Genomic DNA, 15,730 nt, shown 5'->3' on the forward strand with positions numbered 1-15,730 from the left:
TTATTGTTTTTTTTTTTATTATCTTTAACATTTCGCCATAAATTTGGAAAATATGTTCCTATACTTACATAGTAAATATCGATGTTATTTAACTAATTTTTTTCAAAATTTAAGCATTATTAAAAGTATATAGACTAAATTGAATGAACTTCAAAATACTATTTCGACTCTATTCTCTTTTTTCTTTTTTTTTTTCAATTTTCTTTTAAGAATTTAATCAACGAACATCGAATTTTTATTAGTTTTGTATCTTGAAGGTGTCGAGTCTTGCAAAGCATAGATACTTGATTGTAGTGTCGGACACATACTTTTATACACAGATCAATTACTTTACTATATATTATCTTGCACTCCTCAATCATCCTTTGAAAAAAATAAAATGAAATAAAAAAATTGATTCACAAATAGCTAACCATTTTAACAAAGCTGCACTAGACGGTCATTTTTGGGACATCTCAATAAAAAATACCAACTAACTAATTCTTCCAAAATAAATTTTAGTTGAAGCAGAATATCGTAATTTAAGAGGAAGTAATTTTGTCAAGTAACAAAGTGATATCAATATCATCTAATTCAAGGTTTTTGTCTCTATAAAGAGAAAAATTATAAAATGCTTATTTAAGTATCCGAAAGCAGTGGGAATTCTTTTGACAAATCAACTAAGAAAATAGTTGAAGTGTGTATAAGAACCTACTTAGAACCAACTCCAACACCTTTCTCTCCACCAAAACATATAAATGATCACCGTTGAAATTCATTAACAATCAGCAAGCTAACAAGTTGTATCAAACCGACACAAGCTTCGCTAATTCGAGAGGACTAGCTAGTTTCCTATCAAAATATTCCACAGAAGAATATACATCCGTACGTGTGTGCACAATATATAGATATATAGGAGTCGAGGAGAGATAGGGAGAGATTCAATAGTTAAATATACTAAGTGATGCCTCTCAAAGTCATTTACATGTGTACATGTGTAAGAAGAAAAAACTCCTACCACTGAATTGTGTATAAGTAAAAACAAGCATTTCCTTTTCTATGAGGAAGGAGAGCATACTTTGCAACTCAACCTACAAAATCCAAGTTCATTCTTAGAACCCATCATATAAACAGGATTCTTTTTACATTCACCTGCTTTTGCCCACGCACTACAGTGGTCATTTTCGTCTACACAAGCTGGATTCCTCCAAACTTCATCGATTGGAAGCATGTGAATCCATTTAGTTGCAGACCATTTCTCACCCTCTATCACTGGGCAGCTCCCGTGATAGCTGGTCGCGTCTGGTGTCACATTTGGATTCATACTGAAGAACAGTAAAGCATCACCCAACTTTGGTCTTACTGCACCCACAAACAAACGTAATCTTTTGAATCATACAAATTTGATTGCAGAACGTTACAATAACAGATTGCTGAAGAAACAATGAGCTGGAACGAGAGAAAAATGTGATGTAGAGACAATTAAGATGATGCTTTTTCTCATGGCAGTTTTTCCGCAAACTCGGGAGTTGATTATCAACCACTTTATATTTATATGCTTTATGTCAAAATTCTTAGTAATGTTTTCAGCATCGTATTTCTAATGTAAGAATTGAACAACTGATAGAACATAGGCGGTCCTTTTGAATAAACAAATTTTTCCAGTTGGCTTTTTGATTTGAAGAATTACCAATCAACAGATCTCCAAGTCATTGACCAAAAGTTGAGACAAAAGATATTAGGAAATGTTTAGGGAATTATGAGATTCTCATATTGCAGCATTAACTCAGTGCCAACGCAGCCTCCAATAATATATTTTCAAAGAAAAGATTCAATACCTCCATAGCCAACCTTAGCGCATTCAGACAAGTCACCCTTTTCCTCCTCGGATAATTTAACCTGCCAGAGTGATTTGAAAATGGAATTATTCATAACATGCAAGTTTAATAGTTACAATATAACAACTCAATAATGACAAATAGTCCTGATTGAGAGCGGTTAATGTTTCAAAAAAGCAATACCGGAGAATTGGGAAAGACTGTTTCTCCACCCTTTTCAACATCGGATAAATACATCAAGATTGTGGCTATCCGGTGACCTCCAATCGCTATATTGCCTGGGTCTTGAAAAAAATCAAAATGTGGCTCATATTTCTGTCCGTTCTCATACCTTAGTATCTGAATAGGCTCCCCATTATCTGAACAGAACAACAATTTCGAGTTTATACAAGCCTCATTTCGTAAATAAATGAAAGACAAAACATCAAATAAGTTATATAGTTTACCAAGGGGAAGGAAAGTCCATGCAGCAATCCTTGACTCAATGCGAGCAACTATTTTATCCTGGGAAGAGAATGGAACCATAGAATCAAACTCTACATTGTTTATATTTAAGAAAGATGCAAATCTTAAAAAACAATGAAAGGTTGTCTGCACTTTGACACAACTCAACATCTACCAATAAATAACCCACAACTAAAAGTTCCTCAACCTGCAAATGCCAGGAAAAAATAATAGGGAAATTGCATTTCAAGTTTAAGAGTTCTCGGTCTTGTAACTCCATCCTACTATGACATTGATCACATCAACCTTACGCCAATCAACATCAACACCAAGTTAAAATTTTAATTTCACTCAACATCATTCATTGAAGTTGAGACTATTGGGTTTAGCATATAAAACTGCAGAGACAAGGTACTAATTTTACCTTAATATGAAATTATATTTTGACTGATTAGTAATAGTACTGTCATTCGACTAAAACAAAGTAAGAACTCAAACATACTACATAGCTCTTGGATTCTTGGATTGCTCTTCCGTCTATTAACCCAAAAAGTATATCAAAAGCCAATTGAAAGAAGACCTTTTCACGACCAATTAAAACAAAAAATGAAACAGGCAGGATTATGCTCGCAACAGCCGAAGATAGATAAGGACAAGATATTTGATTCTTCCAGCACCTTCACATAACATCAATGCTTAACTCTCTCGTTCGTGTTTCATGTTCTGTCCTTATACGAATTCAACCAAACCCACAGGATAACCAAAATGGAAAAGGCAGTCTAAACTACAGAAAGTGAGATATTTTGAGTAGATGACCAGTAAATAACATTATGGATACATCAACTTCTGTTACTATTGAGTTAAAATACCTGGGCCTTGCGAAGAAACATGCCAGTACTCGTCCGTTCTTTACTTGCAACACTCTCACCTGTTCCAGCCGCCACCAATGATTGACGTAGCTTACCCTTCGCCTACACAATATGTATCACAATTATACACTATGGAGTTTGGTGATTAATTTTCTCCAAAAAAAAAGAAGAATAAGAATTTTCATCTACCAAATGGATAAGATGCTGGCACTCCTCATAAGACAAAAATCCCTTATATAAGAAAGCCCTGTACATTTTCATCAGATTAAGTGAAAATTCAAAATGGGTTCTCCAAAATCTGCAAGTTTTAGAGCTAACGGAAAACCAATGAAAGAAATTTAAGGACCTGGGTTTGGATGAAAGCTGAATGACACGAGTGGGATCGATTGTAATGGCGGAACCACCCGTTTTCATCCTAATAACAGATTCATACCTGTGAAATTGACATCAATTAGGTCAAATATTAAAATGCCGTATGAATGGGGAAAACGAACAGAGAAAAGAAAAGTAGAAATCAAGAAATCGATGAAGTATTATTACATGTCGTTGTTGTGTAAGAGCATTTTGGGGAAGCGGTTGGCAGAGAGAGAAGAAAGGGGTAAAAGCCAAAGGAAAAAGATAGAAAATGCGAGAAGAAATGGAGAAGCCATAGCGAAAATGGAGGTACGGAAGCCAGAAATTCAAGAGAGAAAGGGAGACGTAAACAAAATGTATGTAGAAAATGGAAATCAAAACAAAGAACGAAAATGGAGAAGAGAGAGGAAGGTACAAATTCGATTCTTGGGGTTCATACTCATTTATGAAGAAATTTAGGGAACCCAGAAGCGGATTTGCTGCAATTGCAAACCCGCCGTTGATAACCATGGAAATGGAAGTTTCTTCCAGCGGGAAATTGCTTTGCATTGACTCTCTGAAAAGCATGTTTCTTTTTGAGGAAAGATTATAATGGAATGACTATTTTTATATATTCCCATTAACAGATCTATCCATTTAACTTTTTTTTCTCTCTTCCTACTTGTTTGTTGTTGTGTTTCAAGTATTAAATGTTCATAAATATATTGATATTAGTTCTAATATTTGGAAATTTATTGTATAAATTTCTACCTTTATAATCCATACTCATTTGTAGACTCAATCAATGTCTATTATTATTAGACTCAATCAATGTCTCTTATTATTATTAATGTTTATAGAATAGATGTATCTCTCATTAAAAAATATTATCCAATTTTTTCAATAGGTATTGAAATATTAATCCTTGAAAATTTATATTTATAAACCACTAGAAATAAAGGTAAATAATGTGAATATAATATAAATGATAAACTAGCTCACTAACCATAACTAACATGAGATATGTGGTATTAAAAGGTGCTTAGTTCAACATGACATTGTATCAACTTCAAATTGTTGTAATAGAAATCACGAGTTATATTGACTTGAATTTATATTAAAAAAAAAAAACTTATTTAAAAAATTGTATAATGTTTATTAACTTAAATTGTTTTTACTTTTTACATTTTATAATTTTTGTATGAAAATAGCATTTTATCTATGTTTTTCTTTTTACATCAACATTTAATCCCGAATATTTGTCTAATGATTCTTCTTTGTCAAATGACCCATTTAATCCCTTGCTAATATCTGTTAGTTTCTATGTCAAATCACAATTTTAATCCCTAATATTTATTAGTTTCTTTGTCAAATCACAAATTTAATCTCCAATATTCATTAGTTTCTTTGTCCAATCACAAATTTAATCCATATTATTAAGAAGTTTTTGTCATAAATTAGAGATTTAAATTTTTGTCTATACATCTCACTTTTATTACACACATAAAAAATAATTAAAATATTAAAAAAAATTATCACATGACAAAATGAGATTAGACAATTTAGTAAAATATACAAAGATATTCTAGATGCACCTAAGTTTTTTTTTTTTTTTTTTTTTTTTTTTTTTTGTAATTAAACCCTATTAATACATGTATTGCTTCTAAAAAAAGTGAATATTTTGATTTGCATTTTTCAAATTTATTGAACCAAAATAGTTGAAAGACTAACATTTTAAGAGAGGAAAAACTAAAATGAACTAGACAATCTCATTCAACAAGATGAAAATAAACATTTTAGTGCATAGATGAAAATGAATTAAAATCGAAAATAAAGAGATGTTTACGTTCTTTGCATTTAAAATATCATTTTAGATATTGTGATTTGAAATGATTTTAAACTAATTGTTTTGTTTGAGATGAATGTCTTAAACTTTATACTAGGGAAATGAAAGCTAAGAATTTATTAAATTAAAATTTTAACCATAGTTGTATTAATCAGAAATTAGAAAATGAAGAAGTTAATTCTTAATTATATGGCATACAATCAAAACATGATTTGAATCATATACTAACAAACAACAAAAGTTTTTCGAAATCCTTTAGGAATTGAAATTGCTTGGAATTAGAATTGTTTGTGAATTGAGATGGGTTGGAATCCAAACAGAGTATTAGTTTTTAATAATTTTATATGGAAACCCCATACCAAGGAAATTACCTCAACTCTGTTCTTGCGAAATTTCTCCCAATTTGATAGCTTGTAAAATTTAAAGGGAAAAAAACCATCCCAAATTCGTATATCTTTCGATACAATTCTATAATGTTATTGGGCTACACAACTTAATTTAAAGTTTCACCATGAATCTCTAGCAACCCATTATCTTCGTAGATTGAACCTTTGATTTCTCAGGAACAATGCCATCATTTCCGGCGAGAGCTCTGTACTTGTCTTTTCTGGTGAAATTGGTGCACTTATAAGACAACGTTGCAGCGATCATCCTCTGAATGTAATTCGCCACCTCATGGCTCGATTTTCCGCCGCCGCCACAAGTGAGTTCATACGGTAATTTGTTCAAAAACGTCACTTCATACACCGGACTTGGGTTCATGAAGAAGTAAAACGGGTCCATCCCCTTCCATCCTCTCGCCGTCGTCCCATGGAACATGCTCATCCGGTTCGACATTGCAACCGGGACAATCTCGTCGGTTAGCTCCGCGAACAGTGCCGAGAATCGGAGTAGGAATGGCTCCCGACATGTCGTCCCTTCTGGGCATATTGCTAAGTCACCTTCTTGCAGTAGGTTCTTGATCATTGCGGCGTCGGCTGCTCTGTCGCGACTTAGGCGGACGGTTTTAATTGGAGAAATAATCTCTGAGAGACGGGAGATGGAGTACGTCACGGCGGGGATGGGACGACCGAGGGCAGTTGAGAGAAAGATTGGATCGAGGAGGGTTCGATGTGAACATATGAAAAGGACGCCAGTTTGGCCGGTGGATTTCTTCGCCGGAGGTGGTGGTGTACCTCTGATTTCTACCCGAACGCCAAGAGCCCAAAACGCATAGTACACAATCGGCATCGGAAGAAGAGAACCAGCGGCCATTCGCAAGCAAGCGAGAACGAATCCCACTGGAATCCACAGAATTAAAATCAACGCCACAAACGGCGTGGGTTTTACAACCAATCGGCCATCGTGGAACACGATTGGCTTAGGCAATTTATCAACGGTGACCGGCTTAACCTCGTGCTTCGCCGGAACTACATACCCCTCTTTGCAGAGCTTCATAAAGGGGTAATCGGTTTGGCGGTCACCGATCCCAATGTCCGGCTGAGTAATTTGTTGGACTGCTTTAGCCTTGTTCTTCCCGACTATGATTCCAGGGCTTTGAATTAAACCGGTGGCTCGCTGACCGATCGTGTGAATTTCAGTACCGATGACCATGTCAGCGCCTAAGAAATCCTTGAGAAATGGTTCCACCATGATTCTGGGGTTTGCGGTTAAAACGCAGCGTTTTCCACATGACGAGAATACCCTCCATGTCTCCACGTGCAAGTCATGTGCGTAGAACTTTGGTAGAACTGCACGCGCCACTGACTCGATGTCGGAAACCTATAAAGGGAATTTTTTTTGTTATATTTGGTAATGTTTATAAATATGTTTAAAAATGGAAGAATAATTGTTTTTTTTTTTTCCTGTTTTATATGTATATAATACTTTTCATACGTACATGAATTATAGAAAATGTTTTAAATAGTTTTCAAAATCTATGTATTTTAAATTTAATTTTTGAAACGGTCAACGAAAAAAAATTAGGAACAAAGAGACAATGATAATAGTGTTAAATTTAAAGCATTTATCCATTTAAACTTTTGAACTTTGATTATAATTTAACTCACCTTCATCCCGACAAATGTTGAAAATATAAGCACACGAATTCCAGCTGACTCAGAAATGAAATAGTATAAAATTCCAGCAATCGGAGAGGCCAACAGCAAGAACAAAAGCCTCAAGACTCCACCAGCCTCAAATGCAATGAGGGCAAAGTAAGGGAAAGAGCTACGACCACAAAGCAACGTTCCGTCCATGTCGGCGACAACCGTATGTTTCTCCCGACCGATGGACGAGCATCGATCAATTGTCGGAAAGGTATTTTGGTTCATGAAAGGTTGTTGATCCTTACCTTCCGCCATCATTGGGAGAAGTTGGTGTAGAGAGTAATTTGAAATTAGCTTAGTGTTTTAGAAGTTGAATTATTGTTGCAATTACATATATAAAGAAATAAAGAGTGGAAGTTATGAAAAGGACAAGTTGTTTAGCTTAAGAGACCAAAGAGCAAAGGTGGCGCCGAGATCTCATAAACCGACAAGTCGTTCTTGGAGTTACCGATCTTTCTATGTTCTTTAACTTTGTATGCTTTGGAAAATCAACTTTTTGGAAAAAGAATTAATATAAATTTGGAGTTATGGATTGGAAGTAAAATCTTCCATCCTAATATAGATAAATAATTAATATCACGTTACTAAAAGTATTTCTTTCTAAAAAGTGATTATTAAAAATGTTTACAAACAAATACATTTCTTTGATTTCATTTTTTCTATAAAAAGTCATTTGGTTTATCCCATTAGATTTTCTTGTTGGTTATACAAATGGTAGATAAAATTATTTATTTAATTTTAAATATAAAATAACTTTTAATTAAAAAAACATTTAGATTTGTTTATGTTATATTTGTGTACGAGTTTTCAAACTCAATAATTTTATTCTTAACATTTACTTTCGGTTACATTCTAGGATCCATCGTCATTTATTTTTATTTAATTTCTATTAAAAACTAAAGTATCGTGTAAAATTGTAATTGTGAAATATAAAACTTAAAAAAATTGTAATTCTTAAATATTCAATTTAAAATCTTTCCTCTCCTTCTTTTCTCTATCATGTTTTAGAAAAGTATGTGAAGAGTAGTATTTCTACATTAAAAGAAAGTTGTTCAAAGCAGTCATGAACACAAAGCACTACCAACTAAAAGAGTCTAGGGACAACCTGATTCTAAATCATTTCAACTAACACTTAAATTGTGAGTGCACGTAATTAATCAAGTAAATTTTTAATCTTGTTATGAAATAAAGGATAATGAAACAAACAAAGTGAAGAATAGAGAAGAGAGGGAGAAGAGAATACAATTGAACTCAATAGTGGTGTGTCTTACAAAGGCACCACACTCCTCTATTTATAGGACATCATATGTATAAGTTACATTATGAAATTCAATGGGATGGATGTTACAATATGGAATTGAATGTGAGAGTTATATGAAAATTGTAACCTATGTAGGTTATGGATATCTACATTTATAATATCATTATATTTACAATACTCCCCCTTAGATATCCATATTATATAAAAATAAATGCCTCGTTAAAACCTTACTAGGAAAAAACCCGATGGGAAAAAAATCCTAGTGAAGGAAAAAGAGTACATCATTTTTATACATTAATAACTACCTCATAAAAACCTTGCTAGAAAAATTCAATGAGAAAAATCATAGTCAAAGGAAAAAAAGACATTACTCCTATTCCTTAAGGACAATATTTCTACTCCCCCTTATGGATACATCACTTAAGTTCTCTGAGTCGTCGCATTCCACTGTTGTGCACTAGCTTTTCAAATGTTGATGTGGGTAATGCTTTTGTGAATAAGTCCGCGAAGTTATCTTTTGAAGAAATTTGTTGAACACTGATGTCACCATTTTCTTCAAGGTCATGCGTATAAAAGAGTTTTGGTGAGATATGCTTTCTTCTATCTCCTTTCATATACCATCCTTTGATTTGTGTTATACATGCGGTATTATCTTCAAATAACATTGTTGGTAAATTTTTACTGAAAGACAAACCACATGTTTCTCGAATATGATGAGTCATTGACCTCAACCATACACATTCTCTACTAGCTTCATGAATTGCAAGAATTTCTGCATGATTCGATGAAGTGGCCGTCATGGTTTGCTTTACAGATCGCCAAGATATAGCAGTTCCTCCACATGTAAACAAATAACCTGTTTGAGATCTTGCTTTGTGTGGATTAGATAAATATCCAGCATCCGCATAACTAACTAGATCAAAGTTTGATTTATTTGAATAAAACAAACCCATATCAATTGTCCCTCGAAGATAACGAAGTGCATGCTTAACTCCATTCCAATGTCTTTTTGTTGGAGAAGAACTATATCTTGCTAACAAATTTACTAAAAATGCTATATTTGGTCTTGTGTTATTAGCAAGATACATTAGTGCACCTATTGCACTAAGGTACGGTACTTCAAGACCAAGTAATTCTTCATTATCTTCTCGAGGTCGAAAGATATCCTTTTTTACATCTAGTGATCGAACCACCATTGGAATGTTTAATGGGTGTGCTTTGTCCATGTAGAATCTTTTTAAAATCTTTTCTGTATATGTTGATTGATGAATAAAAATTCCATCGGCTAAATGCTCGATTTGTAAGCCAAGGCAAAATTTTGTCTTACCAAGATCTTTCATTTCAAATTCCTTTTTGAGATATTCTATTGCCTTTGAAAGCTCTTCAGAAGTTCCAATTATATTTAAATCATTAACATATACAACTATAATCGCAAATCCTAACTGTGATTTCTTAATAAAAACACATGGACAAATTTGATTATTTTGATAACCTTCTTTCAATAAATATTCACTTAAGCGATTGTACCACATTCATCTTGATTGTTTCAATCCATATAATGATCTTTGTAATTTGATTGAACATAATTCTCTAGAGTTTGAATTATATGATTCATGTATCTTAAATCCTTCAGGGATTTTCATATAGATTTCATTTTCCAAAGATCCATATAAGTATGCTATAACTACATCCATAAGATGCATATCAAGATTTTCACATACAGCCAGACTAATTAAATATCTTAATGTAATAGCATCCACCACAGGAGAATATGTTTCCTCATAATCAATGTCTGGTCTTTAAGAGAATCCTTAGCAACAAGTCGTGCTTTATATCTAGTGACCTCATTATTTTCATTTCGTTTACGCAAAAATACCCATTTAAATCCCATAGGTTTTACACCTTTAGGTGTATAAACTACAGGTCCAAAAACTTCACGTTTCGTGAGTGAGTTTAGTTCTGCTTGGATGGCTTCTTTCCACTTGGGCCAATCCCTTCTATTACGACATTCGTCAACAGATTTAGGTTCATAATCCTCATTTTCATGAATGATATTATGTGCAACATTATACGCAAAAATGTTGTCCACAACTACATTAATTCTATTCCACCTTTTTCTTGTCATGGTATAATTTATCGAGATCTCATTGTTATCTTCATATACTTGAGTCTCTTCTACATTTTTACCACTAGTCGTGTCCATGATTTTTTCTTGAATGTTTCTATTGTCAATTAAGTCATTTCGACTATTGGTCACTTTTCTTTTTCGAAGATTTTTATCCTTTGAACCCATCGGTCTACCATGCTTTTGGCGCAGCGTTGATTCATTAATTGTATCAACTTGCTGAGTTGGGATTTCAATTCTAGATGGAGCATTTGCAGCTGGAATATATGACTTGGTCACTTTCTTAGTATCTGTAGATGCATCTGGCATTTGGTTTGCTACACTTTGTAAATGAATTATCTTTTGAACTTCTAGTTCACATTGCTTTGTACGAGGATCTAAATGAGACAATAACGATACATTCCAGGCAATTACGTTTTCCAACTTCTTAATTCCTCCCCTAATGTTGGAAAATTTGTCTCATTAAAATGACAATCAGCGAATCGTGCAGTAAATACATCTCCCGTCAAGGGTTCAAGATATCTAATAATTGATGAGGATTCAAATCCGACATATATTCCTAACCTTCTTTGAGGTCCCATTTTAGTACGTTGTGGTGGGGAAATTGGAACATATACTGCACAACCAAAAATTCGCAAATGAGAAATATTTGGTTCCTGGCCATAAGCTAATTGTGTTGGGGAATACTTATGATAAGATGTCGGTCTTATGCGTATAAGCGACGCTGCATGCAAAATAGCATGACCCCATATAGATAATGGAAGTTTTGCTCTCATAAGTAATGGTCTGACAATCAATTGTAAATGCTTGATAAATGATTCTGCCAAACCATTTTGTGTATGAACATGAGCTACAGAATGTTCAATATTTATCCCAGTTAACATACAATAATTATTAAATGCTTGGGATGTAAATTCACCAGCATTATCAAGTCGAATGTTTTTTATTGTATAATCCGGAAACTGTGCTCTTAGTTTGATTATTTGAGCAAGTAATCATGCAAATGCAAGGTTTCGACCTGATAATAAACACACATGTGACCATCTACTTGATGCGTCAATTAAAACCATGAAATATCTAAATGGTCTACTTGGTGGATTGATTGGTCCACATATGTCACCATGAATTCGTTCTAAAAATGTAGGTGACTCCACTCCCACTTTGACTGGTGATGACCTAATAATTAATTTTCCTTGAGAGCAAGCAATACATGATAATTCTTTGGATTGAAGAATCTTCTGGTTCTTTAGTGGATGTCCGTGAGAATTTTCAATAATTCTTCTCATCATTATTAACCCAAGATGACCTAATCGATCATGCCAAACAGTAAACATATTTAAATTCATGAACTTCGGGTTCATAGTGGCATATGTTTCAACTACTCGTATATAAGTATAATATAATCCAGAAGAAAAGGCAGGCAATGTTTTCAATATACGCTTCTTATGTGAAACAATAAATGTAATATAAAGATATTCTATATTATTTTTATTGTCAGTTTCAACATGATAACCATTTTGACGTATATCTTTAAAACTCAATAAGTTTTTTTTTTGACTTACTAGAGAACAAAGCATTACTAATTGTGAATTTTGTTCCTCTAGGCAAAATAAGGTTTGCTACCAAAACCTTCAATCAAGTTTGTAGAACCTGATATTGTATTGACATTTGCTTCAAGCATTGTCAATGTAGAAAAATATTTTTTACTTTTAAGTATTGTGTGCGTAGTTGCACTATCTGCCAAACATAACTCTTCATTATTCATCTTTGAATCAACCAAAATATGAGAAATGTCCATAACTCTTCATTAAAAAAAACGATTACAATAAGTCTCTTGTTAAAAAGAAAAACGAACCTTGAAATGTAAATAATGTAAATAAACTAGTAAATGTTAAATAAAGAAAACATAATGCAAATATTAGTTTTGGACATTATCATAATTAAAAGAAGTATTTGCTACTCCTTCATTAACATCATTTTTCTCTTTAGGAGACTTAAAGAAGTCCGCCACATCTAAATAGGTCATGTTGGAAGGGTCAAATACATCATCTGGATAGGCAAAGTTTACTTCCACATTCTTCCCTTTTTCCTTCAATGAGGCTTGATAAAGGTCGACTAAGTGCTTGGATGTACGACAAGTACGAGTCCAATGACCATTCATACCACAACGGAAACATTGATTTTCACCACTTTTAATTTTCTTATTTTGTGGAGTCTTCCTTCTATGATCATCATTTGTGGTTTTCTTGAAATCTAAATCATTATTACCACGTAAAGTATAATTACTTCTTCCTCTACCACGGTCACGACCTCGGCCACGACCTCGACCTCAACCATTAATATTATTTAAAAATACGACATTCGCTTCAGGGAATGGTGTTGCTCCAATTGGTCGAGATTCATGGTTTTTCATTAATAACTCATTATTTTGTTCAGCCACAAGAAGACATGATATGAGTTCGGAATACTTTTTAAAACCTCTTTCTCGATATTGCTGCTGCAAGAGCATATTCGAGACATGAAATGTTGAAAAGGTTTTCTCTAACATATCTTCATCAGTAACTTTTTCTCCGCATAATAATAATTTTGAACAAATTTTAAATAATGCGGAATTATAATCACTTACTAATGTAAAATCTTGCAACCTTAAGTGCATCCAATCATATCGAGCTTCAATAAGAATCACACTTTTTTTATGATCATACCTTAATTTCTTTTAAACTTTGCCATAGTTCATAGGGATCTTTTATCGTAAGATATTCAATCTTTAGTCCCTCATGAAGATGATGTCGAAGGAAAATCATGGCTTTTTCCTTTTCTTGACTTGAAGTCGTGTTTCCTTCTTTAATCGTTTCTCCAAGATTCATGGCATCCAAATGAATTTTAGTATCAAGTACCCATGATAAAAAATTATCACCATTGATATCAAGAGCTAGAAATTCTAATTTGGTAAGACTTGACATGGTAAAACTTTTGTAAATAACAAAATTGTAGAGCGTCGTGCTGATAACGTGTTATGAAATAAAGGATAATGAAACAAACAAAGTGAATAATAGAGAAGAGAGGGAGAAGAGAATACAATTGAACTCAATAGTGGTATGTCTTACAAATGCACCACACTCCTCTATTTATAGGACATCATATGTATAAGTTACATTATGAAATTCAATGGGATGGATGTTACAATATGAAATTGAATGTGAGAGTTATATGAAAATTGTAACTTATATAGGTTATGGATATCTACATTTATAATATCATTATATTTACAATAAATCTTAATTTGTGGGTTTATTTTATTTTTATTATTATTATGAGTTTGAAAATTTCCATATAAATGGTTATCATTCAAAGTTCTTTTTTCTTTTAATTTTTTCGAGTTACATAAATATATATACATATTATACTTATTTTCGTGGTAGTTGCAACCTTTTACTGTTTGTCGTTGTTGTGGTTATAGTTAATAACTCAATGTAGCAAAACCACATGCACCAATTCACAACCCTTCAGCATTACCACAAACCTTGTGCCCTTGTTAAAAAATATATAAAGACTTATTTAAAAACGAAAAAGATATATCAAATCAAAATTCAATCTTTCTATTCATCAATAAAAAATGGATAGTGATAGAGTAAATTGATTTAGAATAAAAACATATACAGTAAAATTGCAACTATTAATTAAAAAAAGTGTAAAGACAACTTTAAAAAAAACACGTAAAAGACCACAAAAAATTCATTAGTATACCCTTTTCCCCCTCTTATTATATGGAGGCCTATAGTTTGTGGGGTCAATCTATTTATGTGATTTGAGATAATTTCAAGTCTTTTGTCTTGGTACTAGAGGTTATTATCTTTTGCTTCTAAGGATAGTTTGAGATCTAGGTTCGATTTTTTTTTTTTTTTTTTTTTATAGATAATGGACATCGTTGTTAAGTTTAATATGATAGTTGGTTAGAAAGGGGGCCTATTATTCTACGTCAATTTTGGCAGCATGTTATCTTAAATATCGGTAGTTCCCTTCATGAAAAGGTGAGTAATCATTTTTTGTGCCCTAATGGTACTTGAGACTGGCATTTTTAACGTAAAGTTGGTTGACCCTATATGTGCATAATACATTTGATTAGGGTCTGGTTAGGAGGATGTTGTAATTAACCTAAATCCCTTGTCGTTATGATGGGTTTTTCAGTCGATAAGTGTCAGGAAGTGGTCCATGACATTATGTGCTCCCTTGGGACTAGCCTCATTTGGTTTGGAGGTGATATGATCTCCAGACATTCTTTCATTTCATAGCTTGTTATTCATAATCATTTTGCATACTCCATGATCGTATTAAAAGACAGTGTTTTGATATCCCTATTGATTGTGTTATAATGTATTGGCAAAGTTGGGGAGTTTATCATTTGTTCTTTAAATGTTCTTTAATAAGACTATATGGGAGATATGCTTTTGTGGGGAAGGTGCTCCTATAGAATTCCACGTTGGATACAAAGCTAAAGGATTGATAGAGACACAAGGTTTAGAGAGTTACTTAGTTTGTTGTTATTTACAATATTTGGTAGCTAGTTGAATATGTGTATCCATGCAATTTTACTTTGCATCTTCTCCAGGTGATTAGTATGGATGTTCGATCAAAGATTTTTATGTGTTGTTTTAAGTGGCATGTAGTTTCTCTTGTGGAGACCTAAAGATGCCTTTTCTTCTTGCGACTTTTTTCCCTTGAGTTGTGTGTGTTTTAATTATTTGTGTATTTGATTGTTTATTGTCTTTGTTTGTGCTTAGATCCTCTTTCTTTTTTTAAACATCCATTACATTTACAAAGAAAAAAAAACACTACAACAATAATTTAGTTAATGTTACATGCATCGTATTGAAAATCTAACAAAGTAATTAATATACACAAAAGTACTATACATTTAGCAGGTAGGTGCCCCTCCTCCTAACTCTTA

At 32.9% G+C, this 15,730-nt stretch overlaps 2 protein-coding genes across 2 annotated transcripts; both read right to left on the reverse strand.

Moving 5' to 3' along the window:
• Positions 1 to 917: 917 nt before the first annotated feature.
• On the reverse strand, positions 918 to 4,044 carry LOC103487037 (probable prolyl 4-hydroxylase 7). Its single transcript, XM_008445224.3, has 8 exons — positions 3,671 to 4,044; positions 3,477 to 3,563; positions 3,320 to 3,377; positions 3,131 to 3,232; positions 2,264 to 2,321; positions 2,001 to 2,176; positions 1,818 to 1,878; positions 918 to 1,341 (listed from the first exon to the last, which is right to left on the reverse strand). The coding sequence occupies exons 1-8, from the start codon at positions 3,778 to 3,780 to the stop codon at positions 1,037 to 1,039; spliced, it is 957 nt and encodes a 318-aa protein (XP_008443446.2). The 5' UTR covers positions 3,781 to 4,044; the 3' UTR covers positions 918 to 1,036.
• A 1,646-nt stretch (positions 4,045 to 5,690) lies between these two features.
• LOC103487036 (glycerol-3-phosphate acyltransferase RAM2-like) lies at positions 5,691 to 7,651 on the reverse strand. Its single transcript, XM_008445223.3, has 2 exons — positions 7,358 to 7,651; positions 5,691 to 7,070 (listed from the first exon to the last, which is right to left on the reverse strand). The coding sequence occupies exons 1-2, from the start codon at positions 7,649 to 7,651 to the stop codon at positions 5,829 to 5,831; spliced, it is 1,536 nt and encodes a 511-aa protein (XP_008443445.3). The 3' UTR covers positions 5,691 to 5,828.
• Between the last annotated feature and the right edge of the window lie 8,079 nt (positions 7,652 to 15,730).

Source organism: Cucumis melo, chromosome 4 (assembly GCF_025177605.1).
Source record: "Cucumis melo cultivar AY chromosome 4, USDA_Cmelo_AY_1.0, whole genome shotgun sequence".
NCBI lineage: Eukaryota > Viridiplantae > Streptophyta > Magnoliopsida > Cucurbitales > Cucurbitaceae > Cucumis > Cucumis melo.